The following is a 22,156-nucleotide window of genomic DNA, read 5'->3' on the forward strand; positions in this document are numbered from 1 at the left end:
CGGACAGAATTTCACAAACGTCCGGGATTTTGTTTTTCTACAGTTTACATAGAACTTCGAGAAGTTTCGTTCACAAACTAGTCCCGCCCTCTCCTACTCCGATTGGTTCGCTTGAGTGAGAAGGGGGCGTGGTGAAGTAGCCTAAAATCTTCTGATTGGACGGTCTGACTGTAGCGCTACCGTTATTGGTCGATAACATTCTCTGTAAACATTTAACTGGTCAGTCTGCACGTCAGTAGTCCTTGTTTACGTCATGAAAATGATATTTTCATTCAAATTACTTGTACATTGTTCCAGCATAATAAACACTACTGGCGTTAGCACATTTGGCCTTTTGTTACAACGAATCGCAAAGCTTTTAGTAATGAAACTATCCTATGGGTGTTTGTAAAAATCAACTGATTCATCAAAAACCTTCTTGAGGGACGATGAAATGTAAGACACATGATTAACCACATGATGGCAGTGACGATTAGTCATGACACTGAAGAATGCCCTTATTTTATCTGCAGCAATCTCTGTCCCATACTTGTCATCCTATCATGCATTTATATGCTATTGAGAAAGATATATTTCCTGTTAGATGCAGATGAATCTACTAAAAAAATGGCTCTAATATTGCTGTGCTCCCAAAGAAGATGTTGAAGCAGGCAGACGGTTATATTCAGATCATTTAGAATGCAATTCACTAGACAGTGTGTGTCGAATTAGGAATAAAGTCCACATCTGTTCCCAAGAGTATTTTTATTCATCAAATTTCGAGAGAAAACAAGGTTTTAATTCGCCATTTTGTCCCAACAGCATGGAGGGCAAAGTGCTCACGTAATGAATACAACATAAATACAAATGCGTTTACACTACAGAATATTCTCTGTGTGTGCATATGGACAGAAATGGATTATTTTTATCTGTGGCTGAGATTCTTTGCATATAGACTGATAACACATCCTCTGTTAAATATTAAACGTCTCACAGGGTGATGTTACTATTAAAAAACACAGATTGTCATCCATAAATAATATATAAACAAAATAATACCAAGTTTAATTCACTATGTTTAAAATGTTATTTATATGCATTGTATGCTTAATAATTGTAAAATGATTTCATTATGTTCTTTAGCTAAAAATATCCCCAGAATGAAAATCAATGTGTATCTAATTCCACAAAAAGCCTGCAGGTGATTTCTGAAATTGGAGAAAATGAAAAGATGACTAGCAGAGCTTATAATTACTTTGGCTCTCATCCACCTAATTATTTCCAAAAAGCTACTTCCATGTTCAAGATTATCTCCTACCCACCCTCAGGCGTTGCCCATTCTTGTGAATAAAAATAATTGCTTGCTATGCATAGTAACTTTGGTAATGAACATCTTGTAAATGCTGGTCCATTCTTTAGATATTATTTACAGTACACATGAGTAAAATATTTAAAGGAACAAGTCTCCATAACAGAATATTAATGTTTGTTTATTTGGTCATAGATGAGATAAGAATAATATAATGTAAGAGATATAACTTTAAGACAAAGGCAATTTTGTCTTAATTTAATTAGCCAATAGCTTTGAACTCTCATTATTTGGAAGGAATTACTTTGACAAAGTGTCTCAGTTATGTTTTATATTTCATAATAATGAGAAAGGACAGGATTTCGTTATTTCGAAGTAACAAGTCGTGTGAGGTACTAAAATAGAACCTGGCTCTTGTGAGAATTTGCCTTAATTATGACTAAGACAAAGATTTACTGGCTGTATATTTTATTTCAGGTGTTGAATAAGGAGCTTCTATAGTAGACGCTGGTTAAATGGTGTGTCCACACGTCTCTGGATGCGAAACATTTTACATTGTAGAGCCACGAGGGGGCGCAGAGAGGGGCGTGGCCTCGCATTCTCTAACGGCTGGAGCACTGCGGAAACGGGGCGTGCCCTCCGTGCGTCGCAGCCAATGGGCTGCGAGCCTGCGTGAGTCTCCATGGTGACGGTGTCGAGCTTGAGTGCGTGACGAGGAGCTGACAGGTGTGTGTCAGTGCGCGAGGCGCGAGCATGTACAGGAGCAGGAGCGTGCGCGCGCCCTCCGACACACAGGCCAGAGACAAGTAAGTTCACCCACCTTCAGTACACACCGCGGAGGCTGCGGGGGCCGTGCGTTTTCGGACATTTTTGAAGTCTGTGCTTTGTAGAGAAGCTTGTTTCTGTTGTTTGTGCCTCGTCGCCTGTTCGCTGTGCTGCATGTGCCGTAGTTAATGCGCTCTAATTTTGCAGGAAACAGCGAGGCTGAAGTTGCATTTGTATTCGCCAGTTCCTCACTTAAATCATCCATTCCACCTTAAATGCCGCAGCAGTTGCATTCTGGCGCCCTGTGGCTGGCGAATAACGAGGGATTTATTCAGTCTCATCTGGAAACATGGCACCGAATTCTTTCAGCACTCCTCCAGTCCTCTTCAGAAAGCTCAGAGTCTCTGCGCTGACAGAGGTGTAGCGATACGATTTCTTCGATAGGTTTCGATATAGTTTTTTGAGGTCTACAGGGCGCTTAAATGTCAAGGAAATGGGGGGAAAAGTGGCTTATTTAATATTTAATAAGCCACGTAGTACTGCAAAAAAAAGTCCCATTATGTTTCCCGTTCCCTCCATGTCAAATAGAACGAGGATCACTGACTTAGACTCTATTTAGCAAATTATTCAGAGGAATATGTGTTACGTTGAAGGAACGTTTTATCTTCTAAGTATTTTTTTCTACGCCTACCCTGACATTCTTGGGTCTCTAGAATTCTACATTGTACATTAAAAATATCTTTTGTTCAATTCTAGTTTCACACGGTGCTTTGGCTCAGAAAAAGTAAAGCAAACTCTATTTCAACAAACTGTTTTTGTGTAAAAATTCTCTTTGCTGTTTTCACAGAATTTTCACCTGATAACCTGCTAATTGCTATTTTTATAACATTTTTAATGTTCCACTCTGTTCATAAATGAAACTCCTAAAAATCTCCCATCATCTCTGTTCATGGAAATGACATATTTAGATGTTATTTCCAAGATGTTCAACATAAAGCACGTTGAAGAAATTGGTGGCTGTTAGATTGGTTAGGTTTATGATGTAAGAAACCCTGGCTGTCTGAATGCACCCTTTTGAGACTGTCTTTGGAAAACTGCAGTTTTAAAACGGAAATGCTCAGCCATGATACTGACTACTTATTTTGCAAATAGCATATCAACAGCACAAATGTTAACAAGGTTTAAAAAAAAAAAAAAAAAAACCAACAACTTGACTTCCACAGCAGGGGTTCCACATCTTTGTTTCAGCGGGGGCTGCGCTACATTGCTATGCTTTAGTTTGCTTAGGTTAGCCATTTTGATGTGAAATCTCAAGGCTAAGTTAATGTTTGTAATTTTGTATGTTTAGCTGTCTACGTGGGAACAAAATAGAAGACAGTTTAAAAGTTGAATGACTGTTTTTATTGCAAATATATTATTTGAAGATTACAAACAACATTAGCACTCTCAATTTAAATGTATTTTTAGTATTTAGAGTTGATAGGGATTTTAATTTGGTGTTCTGACTGTAAATGTAATAGATTTAAATTCATGAAATTTAGTAGAGTTTCCAAAGGTTTTAGAAGTGGTTCTGCCTGGTGTTAGCCTTTCTCAGGGGTCGGCAACCCGCAGCTCCAGAGCCACAAGCGGCTCTTTGATCCCTCTGATGCGGCTCAGCTTTTGAAAATGATTACTGAGTATTTAATTAAAATGTATTTTATTTTACTTCGTTCATTTTCAAAATGTAATTCTATGAAGATTATGGCAATCTTGTAACATATAAAATATTTTAATATTTACCCTGACACCCGTCAGTGTGCGGTTTCTTGAACTTTTTGACCGCTGACTGCACGCAGAGAGAGGACAGCATTGTTTGCTGCCGGTGGATAATTTAAGTTCAGCGTTTTTTTCCCCATTACTACAAGGACTCAAATAGACATTGAGTATTTTACTTAACCGTCAACTCCGTTTTCGGAGTTAAAAATGTTTTGTTGCATGCAGAAATATTATTTCATTTTTCTGCAGTCGTTCATGAATTTCATAAATGTAACACAGTATAGTTTGTTTATACATAGCACAAAGGCAAAAAAACCCTGTTATGCGCAGTGTTATTTCATGTAAAATTTCAAAAGGGTTTTGTGGCTCCCAGTGTTTTCTTTACTGTGTGAAACGGGTCCAAATGGCTCTTTGAGTGGTAAAGGATGCTGACCCCTGGCCTAGCTGCAGTGGTAGACTGCTAATGCTCAACAGGTACCGTGTATGATTATGAATTTCTGTGTTTATCTACTGAATGTAATTCCAGCCATTACCCATGTTTGACATGGAGTTATATAGTTAATAGTGAGGATGTTTCTGCCTGGATATATTTACAGTATGAGACCATTCTTAGCGTATCTGGCTAATGGAGCTCAGAGGCCTAAGGGCTAACAGGAAACTTCACATTTTTTTCTGAGGTCTGATGCATGTCTGAGTTTGACTTATAGATTAAGCAAATAACCGTGACGTTTCAGAAATTTCAATGTGTTATTACTTGTTTTTCCTGTGTGACAGAGGCAAATAGGACCTTTTCCATTCTCTAAAGTCTTAATGAAATGTCTGTTAGATGCTTCGGTCAAAATAGCACAAGGATCCAGTACAGCTGGACATTTAATTAAATGTTATTTTCAATTACACCTTTGGCTTGCAACAACTATGAAAAACAAGATCAGTCTGATAAAGCATTTTTTTTGTGTGACGCATGCCATTTCGCACTGATGCTCTTGTTTGTGTATAGTTTTAAATCCAACCCTTTCTGTTAAATGAGGTTTACATGGTTGAACCCTGTCTATGTGACTGGGGATACTCATAGCGTATCAGTGCATTTATAATGAATCCTCAGCTGACAACAGGAGGGAAGCCAAATCTGAGCAGCTTGTCGAATCCTATGTTTTCTGACTTGTGGGTTGGTAGGCACCAGATTCCTAAATGAATGTGCACAAGGACTGAAAAGGTTTTTCCTAGTATGTGAATTTGAATAGTGGCCTCAATGTCAAGTGCAGGTCACAGGTTTGAGTCTGCCCCGCAGTTTAGGACTTGACAAACTAGTTCTCATTGCTCGTATCAGAAACAGTTTATGTCCTCATCATGCAGCACATTGTGCTATCCCATAGTGGCCTCTTAGCCTCTTCCCTTTGCTTGCTGATGTCAGCAAATTAACGTGATTGTGCCTGTGTCCTCTCCCCTGTTTTTCTCTGGCTCTGATTGGCTGCGGTAGGACATCCAGACCCATCCTGCCGAGTCGTGCTAGTAGGTGCTCAGTGATGTGCAGAGAAAAGCTCATGAGATTTGCATAGGATGATGATGCTCAGAAGCTCTGACTCCTGCTGTCACTCAAAATGCTGCATTTTATCCTCCGCTGAAGGACTGAATGGGCCACTGAGACTAGAGCTTTATAAACAGTTTGTTCCTCTTGGATCTCTTCCATGTTTCATGTTCTTCTCAACAAGATTAACAGAGCAAACGTTTAATCGTTAGTTTGTATTAACTCACGTAACAAAGTTCAATTTGACACAGATGTGATGTAATTGTTTCCATCAAACTTTTATGAGGGTAGCACACTCATAAACACTGAATATTTCTTTTTGCCCTATTGCAAGGTTAACTCTCCCATTGAGCACAGTTGGCACTGTACATTTACATCTAAATATACAGTGCCAGCAGTGCTCTTTTTGGACAGAATGTGGGTAGACACCCTATATATTTACTGAATTCAGCTACTGTAAGCTGCACACATGGTTATATAAATCTCGCTCTCTCTCTATTTTATTTTCCTCATATTGTTCCCTCTGTCAGTCATCCACTCTCCCTTGTTCTAAAACCCAACAGAAACACAGGCATGGAGGTGGTGTCCCTCTGTGTACCTGACTGCTATAGCCTCTGGTCATTCTCAAGGTAGCAGAGTAACTCAGTGTGTCCTTTCACACATTCTTCATTCTTGCCACTCTTCAGATTGTGAGAGCCATCTTTCAACATTAATGCCTCATAGCCATTTTACGTGTTCGATATTGTCCCAGAAATGTCATTTTAAGGCCATTTTATGCCACAGTGATAATATAATAAGTGTAATAATGCAATTACAGTCCTTTAAAGAGGACTTTACATCTAGTAAAATCGTATTAATAGCATTCAGATATGTTACAGTATCCTAAATAAATAAAACATAATATAAATTTACTGTTTATAAACAAATCCATATAATGGCTCCAGAACAGAGAGCAGCCCAGATACAGCAGAGAGCAGAACACAGCGAGCAGCTAAAATATTGGTGACATTCATTTGGTAAAAAAAAAAACACTCCATTAAACCCAATGAGTAATATTGAGGTCAGCAAAAATAATTGAGGTAATGTCCGTATCTTGTACGATAAGTCTGTAATGTAATTATTGCGACAGGCCTGCACATTAATACACTGTTGAATATATTATGAAGATACTGAATAATAACTGCAATTGACAAGGTCATTTTTATGTCACCAACAGCATTGCAAGCCAAGTCAAATACCCTTTCAAGAACGCATACATAAAAAGTCTAACTATATATAATGTGTTATATTTCAATGTATTTTTTCCACTTGTATTTTACAGACAATGACAGATATCTACCTGTTTCTGGAAGTTGATTTTCATAATTATGGCTTAGCAACTAGCTTAAATAACATTAAGAAAAGTAATGGGATAACCAGTGGTACTTTTGAAATCACCATTCATAGTTATAATGTTTCACTGTAAAACAGTGTGTTCCTTCATGAGAAACAAAGTGGTGCTATTCTTAGTAGCTTTGTAGGCTAAATGTACAAAATATCAGTGCAATGATCTTTTATTAAGTTGCAACATGTTTTGGTTGCTGTCATCATCTGAGACGATGCCTAGAAGGATCACAGGGTTAGAGTAAGAGCAGAAAAGAGAATTTTCATCATGTGTAGCCTCAGGAGCTTGTAGTTGGTGTTTACTGTTGTGACACATCTCAGCGGTTGCGCTCCCGTGTTATTTCACTGGCTGAGTGCTGCTTGAGGTGAGGAGATTTGTTTTGCCATTTGTGAAAGGGAATTTTTCCCTGTTGTCTGTAAATATTTTTCATCATCATGGTTGCAATCCATTTTTGTTCTCGTCCTGATGTCTCACTCACTCTCTCTCTCTCCCCCCCCCTCTCTCTTTGTAGATTTCCTCATTATTCATTTTCTCTCTCTCTCTCCTCCCCTTTCCTGCTCTCCTTACATGCTCTCTTTCTCACTTTCCCTATCTTTCCCTCTTTCCCTCTCTTTACATCCTCTCTCTCTCTCTGTCTGTCCCCTTTTTGTTTTCTCTCATTTTATCTTTCCCAGTCTCTTCGTCATGAGTTCGTTCTCTCTCTCCCTCTCTCTCTCTCTCTCTCTCTCTCTCTCTCTCTCTCTCTCTTTGTAGATTTCCTCATTCATTTTCTCTCTCTCCCCCCTTTCCTGCTCTCCTTACATGCTCCCCTTACATGCTGTCTTTCTCCCTTTCCCTATCTCTCCCTTTCCCTCTCTTTCCATCCTCTCTCTATCTCCCTTTAATCTCTCTCTCTCTCTCTCTCTCTCTCTCTCTCTCTCTCTCTCTCTGTGTCCCCTTTGTTTTGTTTTCTCTCTGTTTACCTTTCCCAGTCTCTTCGTCATGAGTTCTCTCTCTCTGTCTGGACAAGAAGGCTTCTGAAAGCTCTCATTTGTCTCATTTGTGTCTGTGCCACTGCATTTCTGACTCGTAAACACAAACATAGCAGTGAAAACCGCACTTCTCCACCTTGATATCTCTCTTCGTCTGCATGCTTTCAGGCAGCCATTGGGCACTCGTTTGGAAAAACAGAAGAGAAGCTCCTCTAATGGGATGTTGCTGGCCTCAGCAGGAGCTTAATAAAGCCTGTTTGTGTGCCTGCCTCATCATCGCTTGCTAACGTGGAGTAGTGGAGGTGGAAGTGTTTGTTTTTCTCATTCATATCCGTGTTACAGCATAACACCAAGCTTTTAACACTTTTAATGGACTCTGATATACACTAAAGGTTAAAAACTGTGGCCGGACATATTTACAGTTAGAAAGTACCCCCACACCCTCAAAACGACAAAACAAATGTTTTTTGTGATTATTGTCAAATATTAAATGTGTGGTGAAACTAATAATTTTAAATGTCCCTGCTGACAAAACACAATCAGTTTACCTTTAAATCAGTGCCATTCTCTCTCTCTGTCTGTCTGTCTGTAGACATATTTCATTTCTCAGTTCTCACTCATTGATGTTGAGACCATCATTATAGATTATAGAATATTTTGTAATAATTTACATTTTATTTAAAATAGTTGTTAATCATGTATCCTCCTTCTGGGGTATGAAATAAAGCATTTCCATGGTTGTCATTTTTCACATTGAAATGAAGAGGATGTATGGTGATGCACAAAATTCACAGTACAGTTTCCAATACAATAGAGTGCCCTTAATGCTGACAGAGGGCAAACAAACAATGAAAAGTCTCAGAGTTCTAAAGCATTACACAAAATGCAGGTTAATACTGAAGTCATAAAATGAGCATTCACCTAAGGCTCAGTCTTTGCAAACAAAAACAGGTCGTTGCTCATCCGTTTACTGCCAACATTTTTTGAGGGACTTGTCAGTCAGTTCAAAAAATGTTTTCAATGCAAGATTGCAAAGAATCTATGTCTTTCACCATCTGCAGTTTGTGATATCATTAAAAGACTCAGGAAATCAGGGGAAATCCCAGTGCATAAAGGTCAAGGGCAGAAAGCGCTGCTGAATGTGCCTGACCACTGAGACGTCAGGTGGCATCGTTTGAGAAATGGGCTCGGGAGTATTTTTGAAAATCACTGTCGTATAACATGGTCTGCCGCTGCATCAAGAAATGCAACCTGACACTATTATTTAAATTAATTAATTCATTCATTCATTATCTGTAAGCGCTTATCCAGTTCAGGGTCGCGGTGGGTCCAGAGCCTACCTGGAATCATTGGGCGCAAGGCAGGAACACACCCTGGAGGGGGCACCAGTCCTTCACAGGGCAACACCCACACATTCACTCACACCTAGGGACACTTTTGAGTCGCCAGTCCACCTACCAACGTGTGTTTTTGGAATGTGGGAGGAAACCCACTCGGACACAGGGAGAACACACCAACTCCTCACAGGCAGTCACCCGGAGCAGGACTCGAACCTACAACCTCCAGGTCCCTGGAGCTATGTTACTGCGACACTACCTGCTGCACCACCGTGCCACCCTGTTATTATGTATAGCAGGCGAGTCCCTGTCTGACGATCCCATGTTTCATCTAGTTTTTGGGAACAACAGACATGGGATTCTGTATGCCAAAGATTAAAAAGACCATCCAGACTGTTGATGTCAAGAAATCTTTTCCCAGGAGCTTTGGGTCTGTTTTAGCAGGACAATGCCAGGTCTAATTTGGCACTAATTAGAACAGTGTGGCTTCATAAACATGGGCCCAATGCTTTTTTATTTATTTTTATTTTTTTTTTTGCCCTTACCAATTAGCCCTACCTGTCTGTTTTGTCTTTAGGAAGAATGTCTCAATTCAGGTTGAGATAGAGGGATAAGGTGGAGTGTTAGAGCTACATGGCCCTTGAAACAGATTTTTTCAGAGGCACACTCCCAATGGAGTGTTCAGTTTGACTTGTGAAGCACTGGCAAGATGGTTGTACAAGAGGCAAAAAAAACTACAACAATCATTGTATCATCTTAGTTCAATGTAGTTTCAGCGTATTATGACCCTGCACCTAATAACCAGCATAAAACATGGCTAGGCGTATGCTGTCTCAATGCTGTATAGTTAGCAGGTAAATTTTCAGTTCCACATTACATTTTAAAGCAATTACATTCTTGCTCCTGAGACTGCAGCAATATTTAAGGAGGAAAAAGAAGGTTAGAAGAAAAAGCTGCCAAATAAGAAGTTTAATTTAGCTTCATCTCACAGAAGTGTTAGGAGAAGAGATTATAAATTGTTGTGGAATGTTTCTGAAAGCAAATTATGACTTAAATTGAAATGAAACCCAGCAGCACTCCTCTGATATCAGACTGACAGAGCTTTGAAGCACTGTTCTTTTTTTATTTGTGTTCTGACAAAGGTCCTTGAAGGTTTGGTCCATTAAGTAGGGGAAGATGTTAACTACTACACCTTGTAACTCAGATCCTTGGGACGGGAACAAGGGTAGGGGTACAAATAAGACATGGCTGACTGGCCTGTCCTGCAGTACTGTGTGATTTCTCCCCTTGTTTTTGGAGGAATTTTGGGGAAAAGGAGCAGTCTGCTGCCATTGTGGGCGGCCTTGTTTTATATTTATTATAATTCAGAAAATATAATCACTGTACTATTAACATAATCTTTATTATTTTCTTTCTCCAGACCAGGGCTCACTGATTTGGGAAAATACTTATTTAAATATCTGTTGTTGATTTTTTTTTATTATTTTTTTTTTTTTTCCAACCAATGTTGTATTATTATTTGCATATTATTTCTAGTAAATGTCCAGTTATTTTGACCTGCATAATGCAGTTACTGCCAGTTAACTGTAGATGTGTTTTCATGTACCCAGCCCATGTGTGTTTGGAAGCCTATTACTGATCTAATTCTAAAGTTATAATCTGTTCTCAAGCTCCTTGTTATTAGGTTATGTTTCCGCACTTACATTTCAAGACAACATTGTTAACAGTAACGGCCGTTACGTCAGTCTTTGAAGAAACTTTGATTTAATCTCTACTCCACTCTGTCGACTATAATTTAATCCCTTCTACAGTCCAAATGCAATCTAATAAGAAGTCTCCTAATGTTTGAATTGCATGGCTTAGACACTAATGACTGACCACAGGCTTAAATTCAGACATGAGAAACAAAGCCCTATTTTCTAACATTATCTTTTTTCAAACTTTGCAGGGTTCTTCCCCGACAAACTCTGAACAAGATGTAAACACGGTAACTGTTAAAGACTAAGCACCACTTAATGGACCTCCATGAATATTTCACATTATTTTAGTTACTGACAGATATAAGTATGAATTAAAATGAAAATAGCAGCTTAATTTGTTTTAAAACTGACAATTTTATTAAATTGACGGAAAAACCCGAGCTCGCTACGGAAATTCTTGAACGCAACCGTGACGTCACTGGTGGACAACAGCTGAACAACGCCGCGGTAAAACACCGTTAGGACTGACTGTTATGACAGTATCTAGCTAGCTAAATAACCAACATTATTCATGACAATAGCCTAGAAATAAGCTAAACTCAAATTTAGAGGTACCGTTATTCTTGTAAATGTGGTCGAAGTCGAACTCGAATTCATCCGACACTATAAACCTCCGTCACTATAAACCTCCGCAACTAGCCGAGTATAATCTGAGCCACCGAGTTTAGGAAGTCAAGCTAACATTAACTAACACCAACTAAAACAGGCGAAGTAAGTGTCCTTACCCTGTTTACCTCCATGTATACAGACCCAGTAAACAATTAGTCGTTGATTCAACGTTGAAATAACGTAATGACTGCCGTCTAATCAACGTTCTCTTAAAGTTGAAAAGACGTCCAAACACAGACATTGAAAAGACGACTATTAGACGTATTTTGTATGTCCATTGACGTTATTAATTGGTCCCGAAATAAATTACTTGTATAAAATGCGTTTTGGACGTCCCCTAACGTTATCGATTGGTCACCACTTAACTAACTTATTAAGATGGATTTTGGACGTCCATTGACGTTTAAAATGTGTCCTTGACGGACAGACTACTTTTAGACCTATTTTGAATGTCCAGGGACGTTCCTTGTTTACTGGGGAGACTCTTGAACACCTTTCATCGGTTTCCTTACATGCCCATATTGTTGGAAAAGCGCCAGTGAAATGAGCTACAGATAACGGAGTGAGCGGATGGTCCTTTCCAAAGTGCCCATTTAAAGTTGACAAATTTAGTCCATTTTCTGGATATTTTGGGATCTTTGGGCCATTTGTGCACAGATGTCCCACTGTACATTGAATGATTGCAGCCAAAAACAACACACCTTTTCGTCATTTTGCATTAAATTAAGTGCAACTTCTAGAGTTGTTGTCCACCATCTACGTCACAGGCAAGACGCCTATTAGAGTTTCCGAACACCGCTGGGGGGGCAACGGTCTTTTAAACCTTATTCCTTGAATTAGTAAGAAATAACATGTTTTCTGACTGTCAATAAACACAAGTTAGGAACTCAAATTCCACTGTATTTATTTGTTTGACACTTTCATATAGCCGGTGCTTAGCCTTTAATTCCTACTGTCCAACTACGAATCAGTGAACCATAGGAAAAGCCATTTGCTTCAGAGCAGCACTCTTCTCAAATGACATTTGCTGACTTTTTTTCCAGATGAGTTTTACTGGCACATGAGGCCATGCCCCCCATTCGCTTTAATGAGAGTGAGTGGTCACATGTTCTCACTAGTGTCCAGTTTCATTCCTTTCTTTGCTTATTCCAATCATTTCCACAGTTCTGCCACTCACAGCCTGATTGATGGAGAAAGTCCAGCTTTCATGTCAATCATAATTCATTGTCATTAATAACTTTAATATCTCATAAAGGTTGCTGCGCAGTGCCTTAAAGATACAGGTTTTGGAGAAAATGCATAATCCAGCTCTGCTGAGGAGTGAATTCTGTTAGTTTATTGGTCCATTATTTGTCAGGAACCACATAACCAAGAGTATTAGGTTGTAGGTATCTCAGGTTTAAGGTAACTTGTTTTCTTAGCCTTATAGCCCCTGTTCAAAACCATCGGAGCCCGTATTAGATTCCAGATGAGGCTAATGAAACTATTAACAGTTGTGTAAAGATCATTCACATGTTGCAAGGCCATTAAATCCTCATAGTCATTCATTCTTTAAAATATTGACTAATCTGTTGATAGGGAAAATAATTTTCTTTTGCCACTCAAATACTCTCATTTCTATATGCTGTATGTGTAGAGTTATGATGCATTATATTATTCTTGTGAACCTATCTTTCTCTTTATTTCTGTGGTCCAGTGATTCTGAAATGCTTATCTTGTCTTACATTAAAAGCAGTCTAGCTTCCTCGCCTGTTCGGCTTCATAGCCTTTGGCTTTTGTTCAGTGGGGGAGTCTCTCTCTCTCTCTCTCTCTCTCTCTCTCTCTCTCTCTCTCTCTCTCTCTCTCTCTCTCTCTCTCTCTCTCTCTCTCTCACACACACACACACTATCTCACTCTCTTCCTCCCTTGTTCTCAGCTTCTCTGCTCGAGTTTAAAGGTTTGACAGAATCTCGGGAGTATTAATTGTTGAGTTCTGCCTGAGACCCCCCTCCCCGTCTTTCCAGCCTCTCGTTCTCCTCCCTCAACTCCGACTGGCTTTCATCTTGGTTTCCATAAAACCCTGCTATCATTATTCCAACCTCTGCACCATCCTCTCTCACATGAAATGCCTCCTCCTGTGAATACTCCTTCCCTTTGGTTCCGGTACATTTATTTTTGCCCTGTTTTATTTTTCATGAATTTTTTTTTTCAGCTTTTTAAACTCTCCGGATCTTGCAGATGCTTACAGAAATGTACGAAAAAGCCTGTGCATTTGAAATACCAGCAAAAGCTTCCTTTCATGTCTACGGAGAGAAATATTTCTGTAAATTTGGCTCAGTATGCAGACCAGGCCGACACACGTCATGCGTATAAACCCCAGGCAGAAGTAACCATGCCTGGGGAGAAGATGAGTCATGAACGAGCTTATTACAAGCTATTGCAGAATAATTTATGGATATAATATTTCTGGCAATTAGAATGGTTCGAGAAGTACCATGTGAATCTCTTCTGTGATGCTGCTATGTTCTGTGCGCACTGCGTGTCTATGGGTGTTGGCAAGATCTCTATTCACATAACTGTGGATAGAAGGAGAAGAAACTGCTCTTATACTAATGGCTATAAGTCATGTACACTGGGAAAAAATAGACAAAATGGTGTTGTTGGAGCTAAGGGTATGTGAGATTCAACAATAATGTTTAGAAACCACAGGTCTATTAGAGATTTCTTAACAAGCTGATGACGTTTAAGGCAAGTATGAGATGATTCAAGTGTGCAGTTTTCACAGTGGTAATTGACCTACTAATTATTTCCATTTTGTAGCTGCAGTGCAAACCAAAAGTTTGATAAACAAGATGTGGGCACATCCACTTTTTAGCTCATATGCTTTTAACCTATTTCTTACTGTAGGAAAATGACAGCTATGGTGGGTCTGTAGGGAGAGAAGGAACAGCGCTATCCTCTTCCCTCAGTCCACAGCTGAGGTGCCCTTGAGCAAGGCACCTAAACCCTGACTGCTCTCAGGACGCATTGGACGGGCGCCTGCTGTGTGTGTGTGTGTGTGTGTGTGTGTGTGCGCGTGTGTTAGAGATTTCACTTCCACGGATGGGTTAAATGTGGGAAGAAACATTTTATAATAAATGCACATTTTAAAAAGACTTTATGATTATGTTTATGAAGATGATCATGAGTATAATGCTTGTACATGTTGCTGACTAACAGGCAGTAAACCTGTGTTACATGTTGGGTACATTACCAGTAGAAACCTAAAGAACTAAATTCAGACTGTAGCCGATATGCTAAATAGACAGATATGGGCAAATTGTTTGTTCTGTAATCTGTTAAATTGCTATGAACATTTACTTAGCTGACAAAAGGGCACAGAAAAACTTAAATAACACACTTAAACCTGTTTATTAAATATAAACAATTTTAGAAATTGATGTCTGCAACAATAAATAAATAAATAAAAGCCGGGACAGTGGCAAGTTCACCACTGGGTCTTATCGACTTTTCATGTAATTGTACTTTTTAATCAATTGTGAACTGAAGGTAGCAATTGTTGCAGTTCAGCAAGTTGGATTTTGTCCATTTTTGCTGAATACAACACGAGTTGCTTAGCAGACTGTGGTCACTGCACTGTTGTCTACTTCTTCTCTTCATAACGCGCCACACATTTTCAACAGGATACTCTTTCTGTGTTTGAAAGCCACGCTGTTGTAACTCATGCAAAAAGAGGCCTGGCACTGTCCAACTGAAATAAACGGAGGAGTTTATTTCAGAGGAGTTCCTGGGAAAAGTCATCTTGACGGTAGCATATGTCTCTCCAAAATACGAATATAAGCCTCTATATCAATGGTACCTTCATATATCTGCACACCACCTATACTTTGTGCACAGATGTGCCACCATGCCATCATAGAATCTGATTATTGCACTTTTTGTAGGAAACACTCATATCATATGGTCTTTACATGTTTGGCATGCTGTATCTGCAGCTGAAACATGGACTTGTCAGACTACAAACATACTTCCACTGTCTTTCAGGTTATCTCAGATGACTTTAGGCCCAGAGAACTTGCTGGCATTTCTGCAAAAGATATATAAAAGAATATATGGTTGCTTCTTCAAATAATACTGTTTCAGGTTGCATTTCTTGATGCAGTTGCAGACTTAAGGGACAACGATTTTCCAAATTACTCTTGAGCCCATTTGGCTCATGTCAATCACAGCATCATATTTCTCCAACAATACCCTCTGAGGGCTCAAAGGTCACACACATTCAGCTGAGGTTTCTGCTCTTGACCTTTATTCACCAAGATTTCCCCTGGCTCTCCGAATCTTTTCATGATATCACAACATGTAGGTGGTCTTTTTGAGCTGGTTGTCATTTTTCTCACAAATTTTGGCAAATAGTGATGTGCAGTGACCTATTTTCTGCTGGCAAAGACTGAGAAACCTGTTTATTTACAGCGTAATGATTTAGAACAGTGTGACATGACCTGAGTTTTCATTTCACAATTCTGCTAAACATGTCACTTTTTTTCTCTTATTTTGGAGTGTGTTGCTGGCACGTTTGTAAATGTGTTTATATTTAAAATACACAATCTGTGTTGGTCAATGATAGCATTAGACATCAAGCTATGTGCTTTTGTCAGTCAAAGACTCGAGAATTAACAAACCACTTTGTGATTGCATTTCAAAAAAGGTCTGTCTGTCTCTCTGTCTCCCTCTCTGTCTCTCTCTCTCTCTCTCTCTCACATTTGAGGGGAGAGAGTGAGAGAGATTTCCTAAATCAAGCTGAACTTTCATCACATGTGAGAAATAAATCATATGTGTAATTATTCTCTTTGTTTCTTAATCTCTGTCTTGCAGACTAGCCCTCTATGTTTATGAATATCTGCTTCATGTTGGAGCTCAGAAATCAGCACAGACCTTCCTCTCAGAGGTAGGTAGTAATAAAGCTATTTCTCTGTGGATGAAATGAATAATATTTAACACAGTTATCATGACTCCATTGCAACCTTAGGCTCATATGTTACCCCAGACTTCTCAGTTTGTTTGCAGGGCATTTCTATGGAGATCAAACGGTCAAGTGTGGGAAAATGGGTACACCTTCAAGTAGTAATTTTGGATATTACTATCCTGACTATATTTCCATCCATTCACTCCCAACCCATCAGTCTTGTTTCTGATTTATTACAACATGGATTAACAGATTATATTTTGTGTATGTTACCTGTGTGTGGTCTATGGAAAAGTGTGTTTTCCCCTCACTGCGGGGTAACTGTATTACTGTGAACAGAGAGCTGAGCTGGCAGGACACGTAGAGTCTCTTTACTGGAATAGAGAGAGGGAGAGAGTAGACAACAGCTTAGCGATATGCTCATGATCAAGTTGTGTATACACTTTGTCAAAGGCAAAGTTTGGTGTCAAAGAGTGATATTTTACAGTATCTGCAACACATTTTTGTTTTTTTTTGGGTTAGAAATTTCATACATTGCCACCAGTTAAACAGACACTAGTTGGGTATAATCTTGATGATTCAGACAGTGGATTAAGTCTATTTCAGGGAACAGCTGGCACAGAGACACTACATTGTAAGCACAGTAACAATGGAACAGACAGCAGGGAATATTATCACTGTTTCTTTTGTAGTATCAGTAAAAGAGCCACTTAGCTTTAAAAGCGTGACAACTCTTTTTATGAAAGAGACGTATCAAATACACACAGCTGGCTAAGTTGTGTTTCAGACAATACTCGATTATGTAGTGGTTTTTGTATGTATTTTATGTGGTAAATGTAGGGGGTTTCTAATGCTATGATAGTAATACAGGAATTCACAAGGCAATATGTATTATGTTTCTGCAGCAAGATACAGAACGTCTTTGGGGTCCAATTTCCAAGACAAGTTGCCTGGTGGAAACATAATGACCACAAGCAAGCTATTTCTTTATAATGGCTATTTAAATACCAACAGAGTGTGAATAGTTATTTGGGCACAGAAGAAGTGAGATTGCTCTTATTTTTAGGAGTGTTTTTAGGAGAACATTTTGCTGCGGTGGCGACAAAACCTCGAATGTTAACATCTCAATAGAAATGCTCCAAAAACATCCATTGAAAAAGAGTCATAGTTTTTTTTTTTCTTCTCCAATAATGGTGTCGTTTTGGAAATTCAAGATATTTGTGATAATAGTCTATTGTGAAAATGTCAGAGACCATCAAACGTCCACGGTCTGGGAAGGTTTACTACTGATGTGACAAATCCGACTCCCTACTTCCTAAGAACGATTCAGTGAGCTGGCCTCTACAAATGTTTGGCCAAATGTACTATGTAGACTAGGAAAGCAGCTTTGATATCTCATAGTGCACCAGTGAGCTTGATTCATGTTTTTAAACATTTGTAATCATTAATATATCCATACTTGGTCATTGCATATCAGTACTATATATATTTGCTAAATATACGATTGTTTTTCTATCCTTCTGTAGTATCATAACACCCCTAAAGGTATCATATTTTACTAGGATGCTTATTTACATAGCGCAGAGCATGTTAAAATGAAGAAGAAGAAGGAGGCTGCTGCAGTGAAACAGAGGAAAACTGGATCACTCCACACAAACAGCCAGGACTGAGCCAGCCGTACCATATTGTGACTCAGACACAAATGAGACAATCTCAAGACATCCCCTGCTATTGTACACTGCTTCCTTTAGCGACTTGTGTCTTTTGCCAGTCTGACCACTGCAGCCAGGCCACGCAGCACTGGAGCTCAAAATAACTGTCTGTATCTCTGCAGTGGCGACACAGTCGCACACAAACAATGACGTTAGATAACAAGGCACTCGGCACACCCACCTGCTTTTTGTAAGAAAATACACAGCCAGAATTGAGGGATCTCACTGCAGATTGTGGTTGTGGATGATATTGTGGGGTTCATATAAATGTAGGTGATATGGAGAAAGAGTGGTCTCCACTTGGTATACAGATCCCAAAAATTTAAATATCAATTTGATAGATCGCACAAAAATATAGTATGCCTTGTGTTCATCTAGAATATTTAGATAATTAGAGTTTTGGATTTTTCTTTCCACAATAATCAAAAAATATTTATTTGACTCTCATCAGTGAAGACTGTTATAGATGCCTTTTTCATATCAACAGATCTCTAACGAAATGAACCCCAAAATCATAGCTGCTTCTGAATAAGACGCACCGCATGTGATTACCAACCAATCACGGAAGTTGTTTTGATGCATACAAGAAAAGATGTGATGCTATTCTTACACCACTTCAAGTATTTATTAACCTATTGATTCAGTTGCATATTGTAATATTGTTAGTCCCAAAAAAACTTTGAAAAAAATTTGAAAAATATCGTCTGCCTTTTTCATTCTGCCCAACTTTAATAATGAACAAACCCGTAGATGTGGGCTTAAATAATTTAGAATAGATTCTTGTTGGTCTCATGGATTTACTTTGAAAGCTATGGATAATTCTTTTTGGAGATTTGGCCTTATAATGATCAAACATAATTGTCATATAGTGTAGTGTCGCAGTCACACAGCTCCAGTGACCTGGAAGTTGTGGGTTTGATTCCCGCTCCGGGTGACTGTCTGTGAGGTCTGTGACTGTCTGTTCTCCCTGTGTCTGCGTGGGTTTCCTGCGGGTGACTGTCTGTGAGGAGTGTGGTGTGTTCTCCCTGTGTCTGTGTGGGTTTCACAGTCCAAAAAACACACGTTGGTAGGTGGATTGGCCGTAGGTATAAGTGAATGTGTGTGTGTGTCTGTGTTGCCCTGTGAAGGACTGGCGCCCCCTCCAGGGTGTATTCCTGCCTTGCGCCCAATGATTCCAGGTAGGCTCTGGACCCACCGTGACCCTGAACTGGATAAGGGTTACAGACAATGAATGAATGAATGAAGGTTTTGTCGATATATTGCAGCACACGTTCATAGACAGTTGACAATAGTTAAGTTCAATAGGTATGGCTTACAGGTAAAGCATGAATTTACTGTTGCAGGGGAATCCTAATCACTCCTTCTGGTGTTTGTGTGTCTTTTTGTGATCTGACAGATCCGATGGGAGAAGAACATCACGCTGGGCGAGCCACCTGGGTTCCTCCACTCCTGGTGGTGGTAAGCTGTTCAAATCCAGTTAAATAAACCTGCCTGAAGAAGCACATGCTTTTAATTAAGGCTGAGGGTACTTTGGATTGTGAGAACTTGCTCTTTTGTTTTTTACAGCGTTTTCTGGGATCTCTACTGTGCAGCTCCGGAGAGGAGAGAAACATGTGAGCACTCAAGTGAGGCCAAAGCTTTCCATGACTATGTAAGTTGCAGTCTTTTATATGTACATATCTGAACATTGTAACTGATGCTTGGTTGCTGTTCTAAAGAACTATATTCTTAAAAACTGCTTTTGAAAGGGTTCTTTATTAATGGTGATGGATTTGCTTAGAATCATGACAATTTCAAGAGCCGTACCAAACATGGTGAAATGGTCCTGGAATTCTTACAAGTCAAGTAACTAGTACTATATAGAACACTTTTGGATAAGAATGTAAATATGTGGGCAGCACGGTGGTGCAGCGGGTTAGTATCGCATTAGTATTGTGGGTTTGAGTCCCGCTCAGGGTGACTGTCTGTGAGGAGTGTGGTGTGTTCTCCCTGTGTCTGTGTGGGTTTCCTCCGGGTGACTGTCTGTGAGGAGTGTGGTGTGTTCTCCCTGTGTCTGCGTGGGTTTCCTCCGGGTGACTGTCTGTGAGGAGTGTGGTGTGTTCTCCCTGTGTCTGTGTGGGTTTCCTCCGGGTGACTGTCTGTGAGGAGTGTCCACATTTTGGTAGGTGGATTGGCGACTCAAAAGTGTCCGTAGGTGTGAGTGTGTGTTGCCCTGTGAAGGACTGGTGCCCCCTCCAGGGTGTGTTCCCACCCACCGCGACCCTCAACTGGAAAAGGGTTACAGATAATGAATGAATGTAAATATGTGAAAATTGAAATACAGGCATTTTTGTGAAGGGCTCTACACTCTTAAATAAAGGTTTCAAGATGGTTCTTAATTTATTTTTATTTATTTATTAAAGAGCCATCTACTGAAAGTCTATTTATGTGGTTCTTCTACAGCAGTCAGTGCACCTTTATTTTTGTAAGTGTAGGGAGCTATTATATTTTTGTGCTGGGCTTTTTTTTTTTTTACTAGCTTGTCTGGGGATGTTACTGAGAGAGAGGGAGAGTGTGAGTGTGTTTGTGAGGGAGAGAGGAGAGTGAGATGAAGCTGTGTAGGGATGATGAATTGGTTATGAAGGAACACAAGTGATGATGTCATTCCTGTGGTCAGCTCTGCTAGGAAGAGGAGAGAGAGAAAGAGAGATTAAAGACACGACAAATTTTTCGCCATGTTTGAGTTCAAAGTAGAGTAACGCTTCTCTGCCTTCTTCACAATTGAGCCCCCTGATTAAACCCACACTGACAGCCCACCAGACACACTGTAGACAGAATTTCAGAAGAGAAATCTGTTAGCTGTAAGTCATTACTGTAATGGGAGTTAAGATTTTAGCTGCTGCTTCAGTCGGTGAAGAAAACCAGCATGCTGCTCATTATTCATGACCAGAATGTTTAACAATTCTGTAGTGCGGAATAATTTAAAAAGCTACACTGTGTTCAGTGAGCTGCAGTGACCCCGGGTCATTATCGGTAATGTTTCCATGTTTTATTTCCATAAAAATGAAAATAGTGGATGGATTATAACAGAAATAGATAGGATTCTGCCAAAAATTTGTAAAACAGACTGTGCTGAGTGCCACCAAACTGAATCGGGTGGTGGGTCAATATCGTGGTCCTCAAGAATTTATTTAATGATGCACTTATCTAGTACACTGATTCAGTACTGAACAGATACTGCGCTATTAACGGTTTGCTGTCGGTTGCTTGTGGCTGAAATCAATTTGCAGATAAAAATGCCATGAAGCATGTATTTGATCTACGTATCATAATATGTAAAGACAAATCTGTATTAAATTAGTGGTCTCAGGTATTTGGAGATCCAGATATCCCTAATGTCCCAGGTGCAGAAAGAGCAGAACACGGGTCAAAAAACCGATGTCCTCATATTAGATTTGTCTAAAATGCCTTTGTCCAAACTGCAGAATCCACGAAGGCCAGCATTGAGCAGTAAACATCACACAGGAAGAGTAATGACCGCAGGTTAGGTTTATTTGAATGGTTATGTGAAGTATTTTCTACCAAGAGGACCGTGAAGACATCTAGACGTTTTCAGCAGTAGCTGTGTTGTGATAAATCAGTATTTCATTTACCTTTTTCAGCAAGGACACATCATTTCCAGCTCTGCAAACTCTCTGAACATCACTCTCTCACTAAATGAGCACCTTCCATCTGAGTGGAGCCCGGCTTCATAAACACAGACTATTTTTACACACACTGCCTCGGTTTGTGCCAGGGGGAAAAAAACTACTAGAAAAGGACTGTTACTTAATAATTTCTGTATTTAAAAAATGGGACATTCCATCAACCTGAGTCCTTTACAGTCATTTTTCAAAGTCCCTTGGAAGCAGTAAATGAAACCAGTGGTGTACCAACAGTCAACCATTTGTGTCACCTAAGGTCTATGTTCCTGCTCTGTAGTTTATAGTAATCTTTACATACAAGGGTCTTGGGGATATTCATTCATTCATTCATTCGTTCATTATCTGTAAGCGCTTATCCAGTTCAGGGTCACGGTGGGTCCAGAGCCTACCTGGAATCATTGGGCATAAGGCAGGAATACACCCTG

At 39.5% G+C, this 22,156-nt stretch overlaps 1 protein-coding gene across 3 annotated transcripts in view; it reads left to right on the forward strand.

Annotated features, from left to right (window-relative positions):
- Positions 1–1,996: 1,996 nt before the first annotated feature.
- Positions 1,997–22,156, forward strand: part of LOC136678235 (single-stranded DNA-binding protein 2-like) — a 37,300-nt gene continuing 17,140 nt past the window's right edge. For all 3 annotated transcript variants that reach the window (XM_066656202.1, XM_066656203.1, XM_066656204.1), the window contains exons 1-4: positions 1,997–2,094; positions 16,246–16,318; positions 19,445–19,506; positions 19,615–19,699. In XM_066656202.1, the coding sequence (XP_066512299.1) occupies positions 2,042–2,094; positions 16,246–16,318; positions 19,445–19,506; positions 19,615–19,699 (273 nt within the window). In that variant the 5' untranslated portion in view covers positions 1,997–2,041. The remainder of the gene's footprint in view (positions 2,095–16,245; positions 16,319–19,444; positions 19,507–19,614; positions 19,700–22,156) is intronic.

The sequence above is a fragment of the Hoplias malabaricus genome, chromosome Y (genome assembly GCF_029633855.1).
Source record: "Hoplias malabaricus isolate fHopMal1 chromosome Y, fHopMal1.hap1, whole genome shotgun sequence".
In the NCBI taxonomy this organism is placed as follows: domain Eukaryota; kingdom Metazoa; phylum Chordata; class Actinopteri; order Characiformes; family Erythrinidae; genus Hoplias; species Hoplias malabaricus.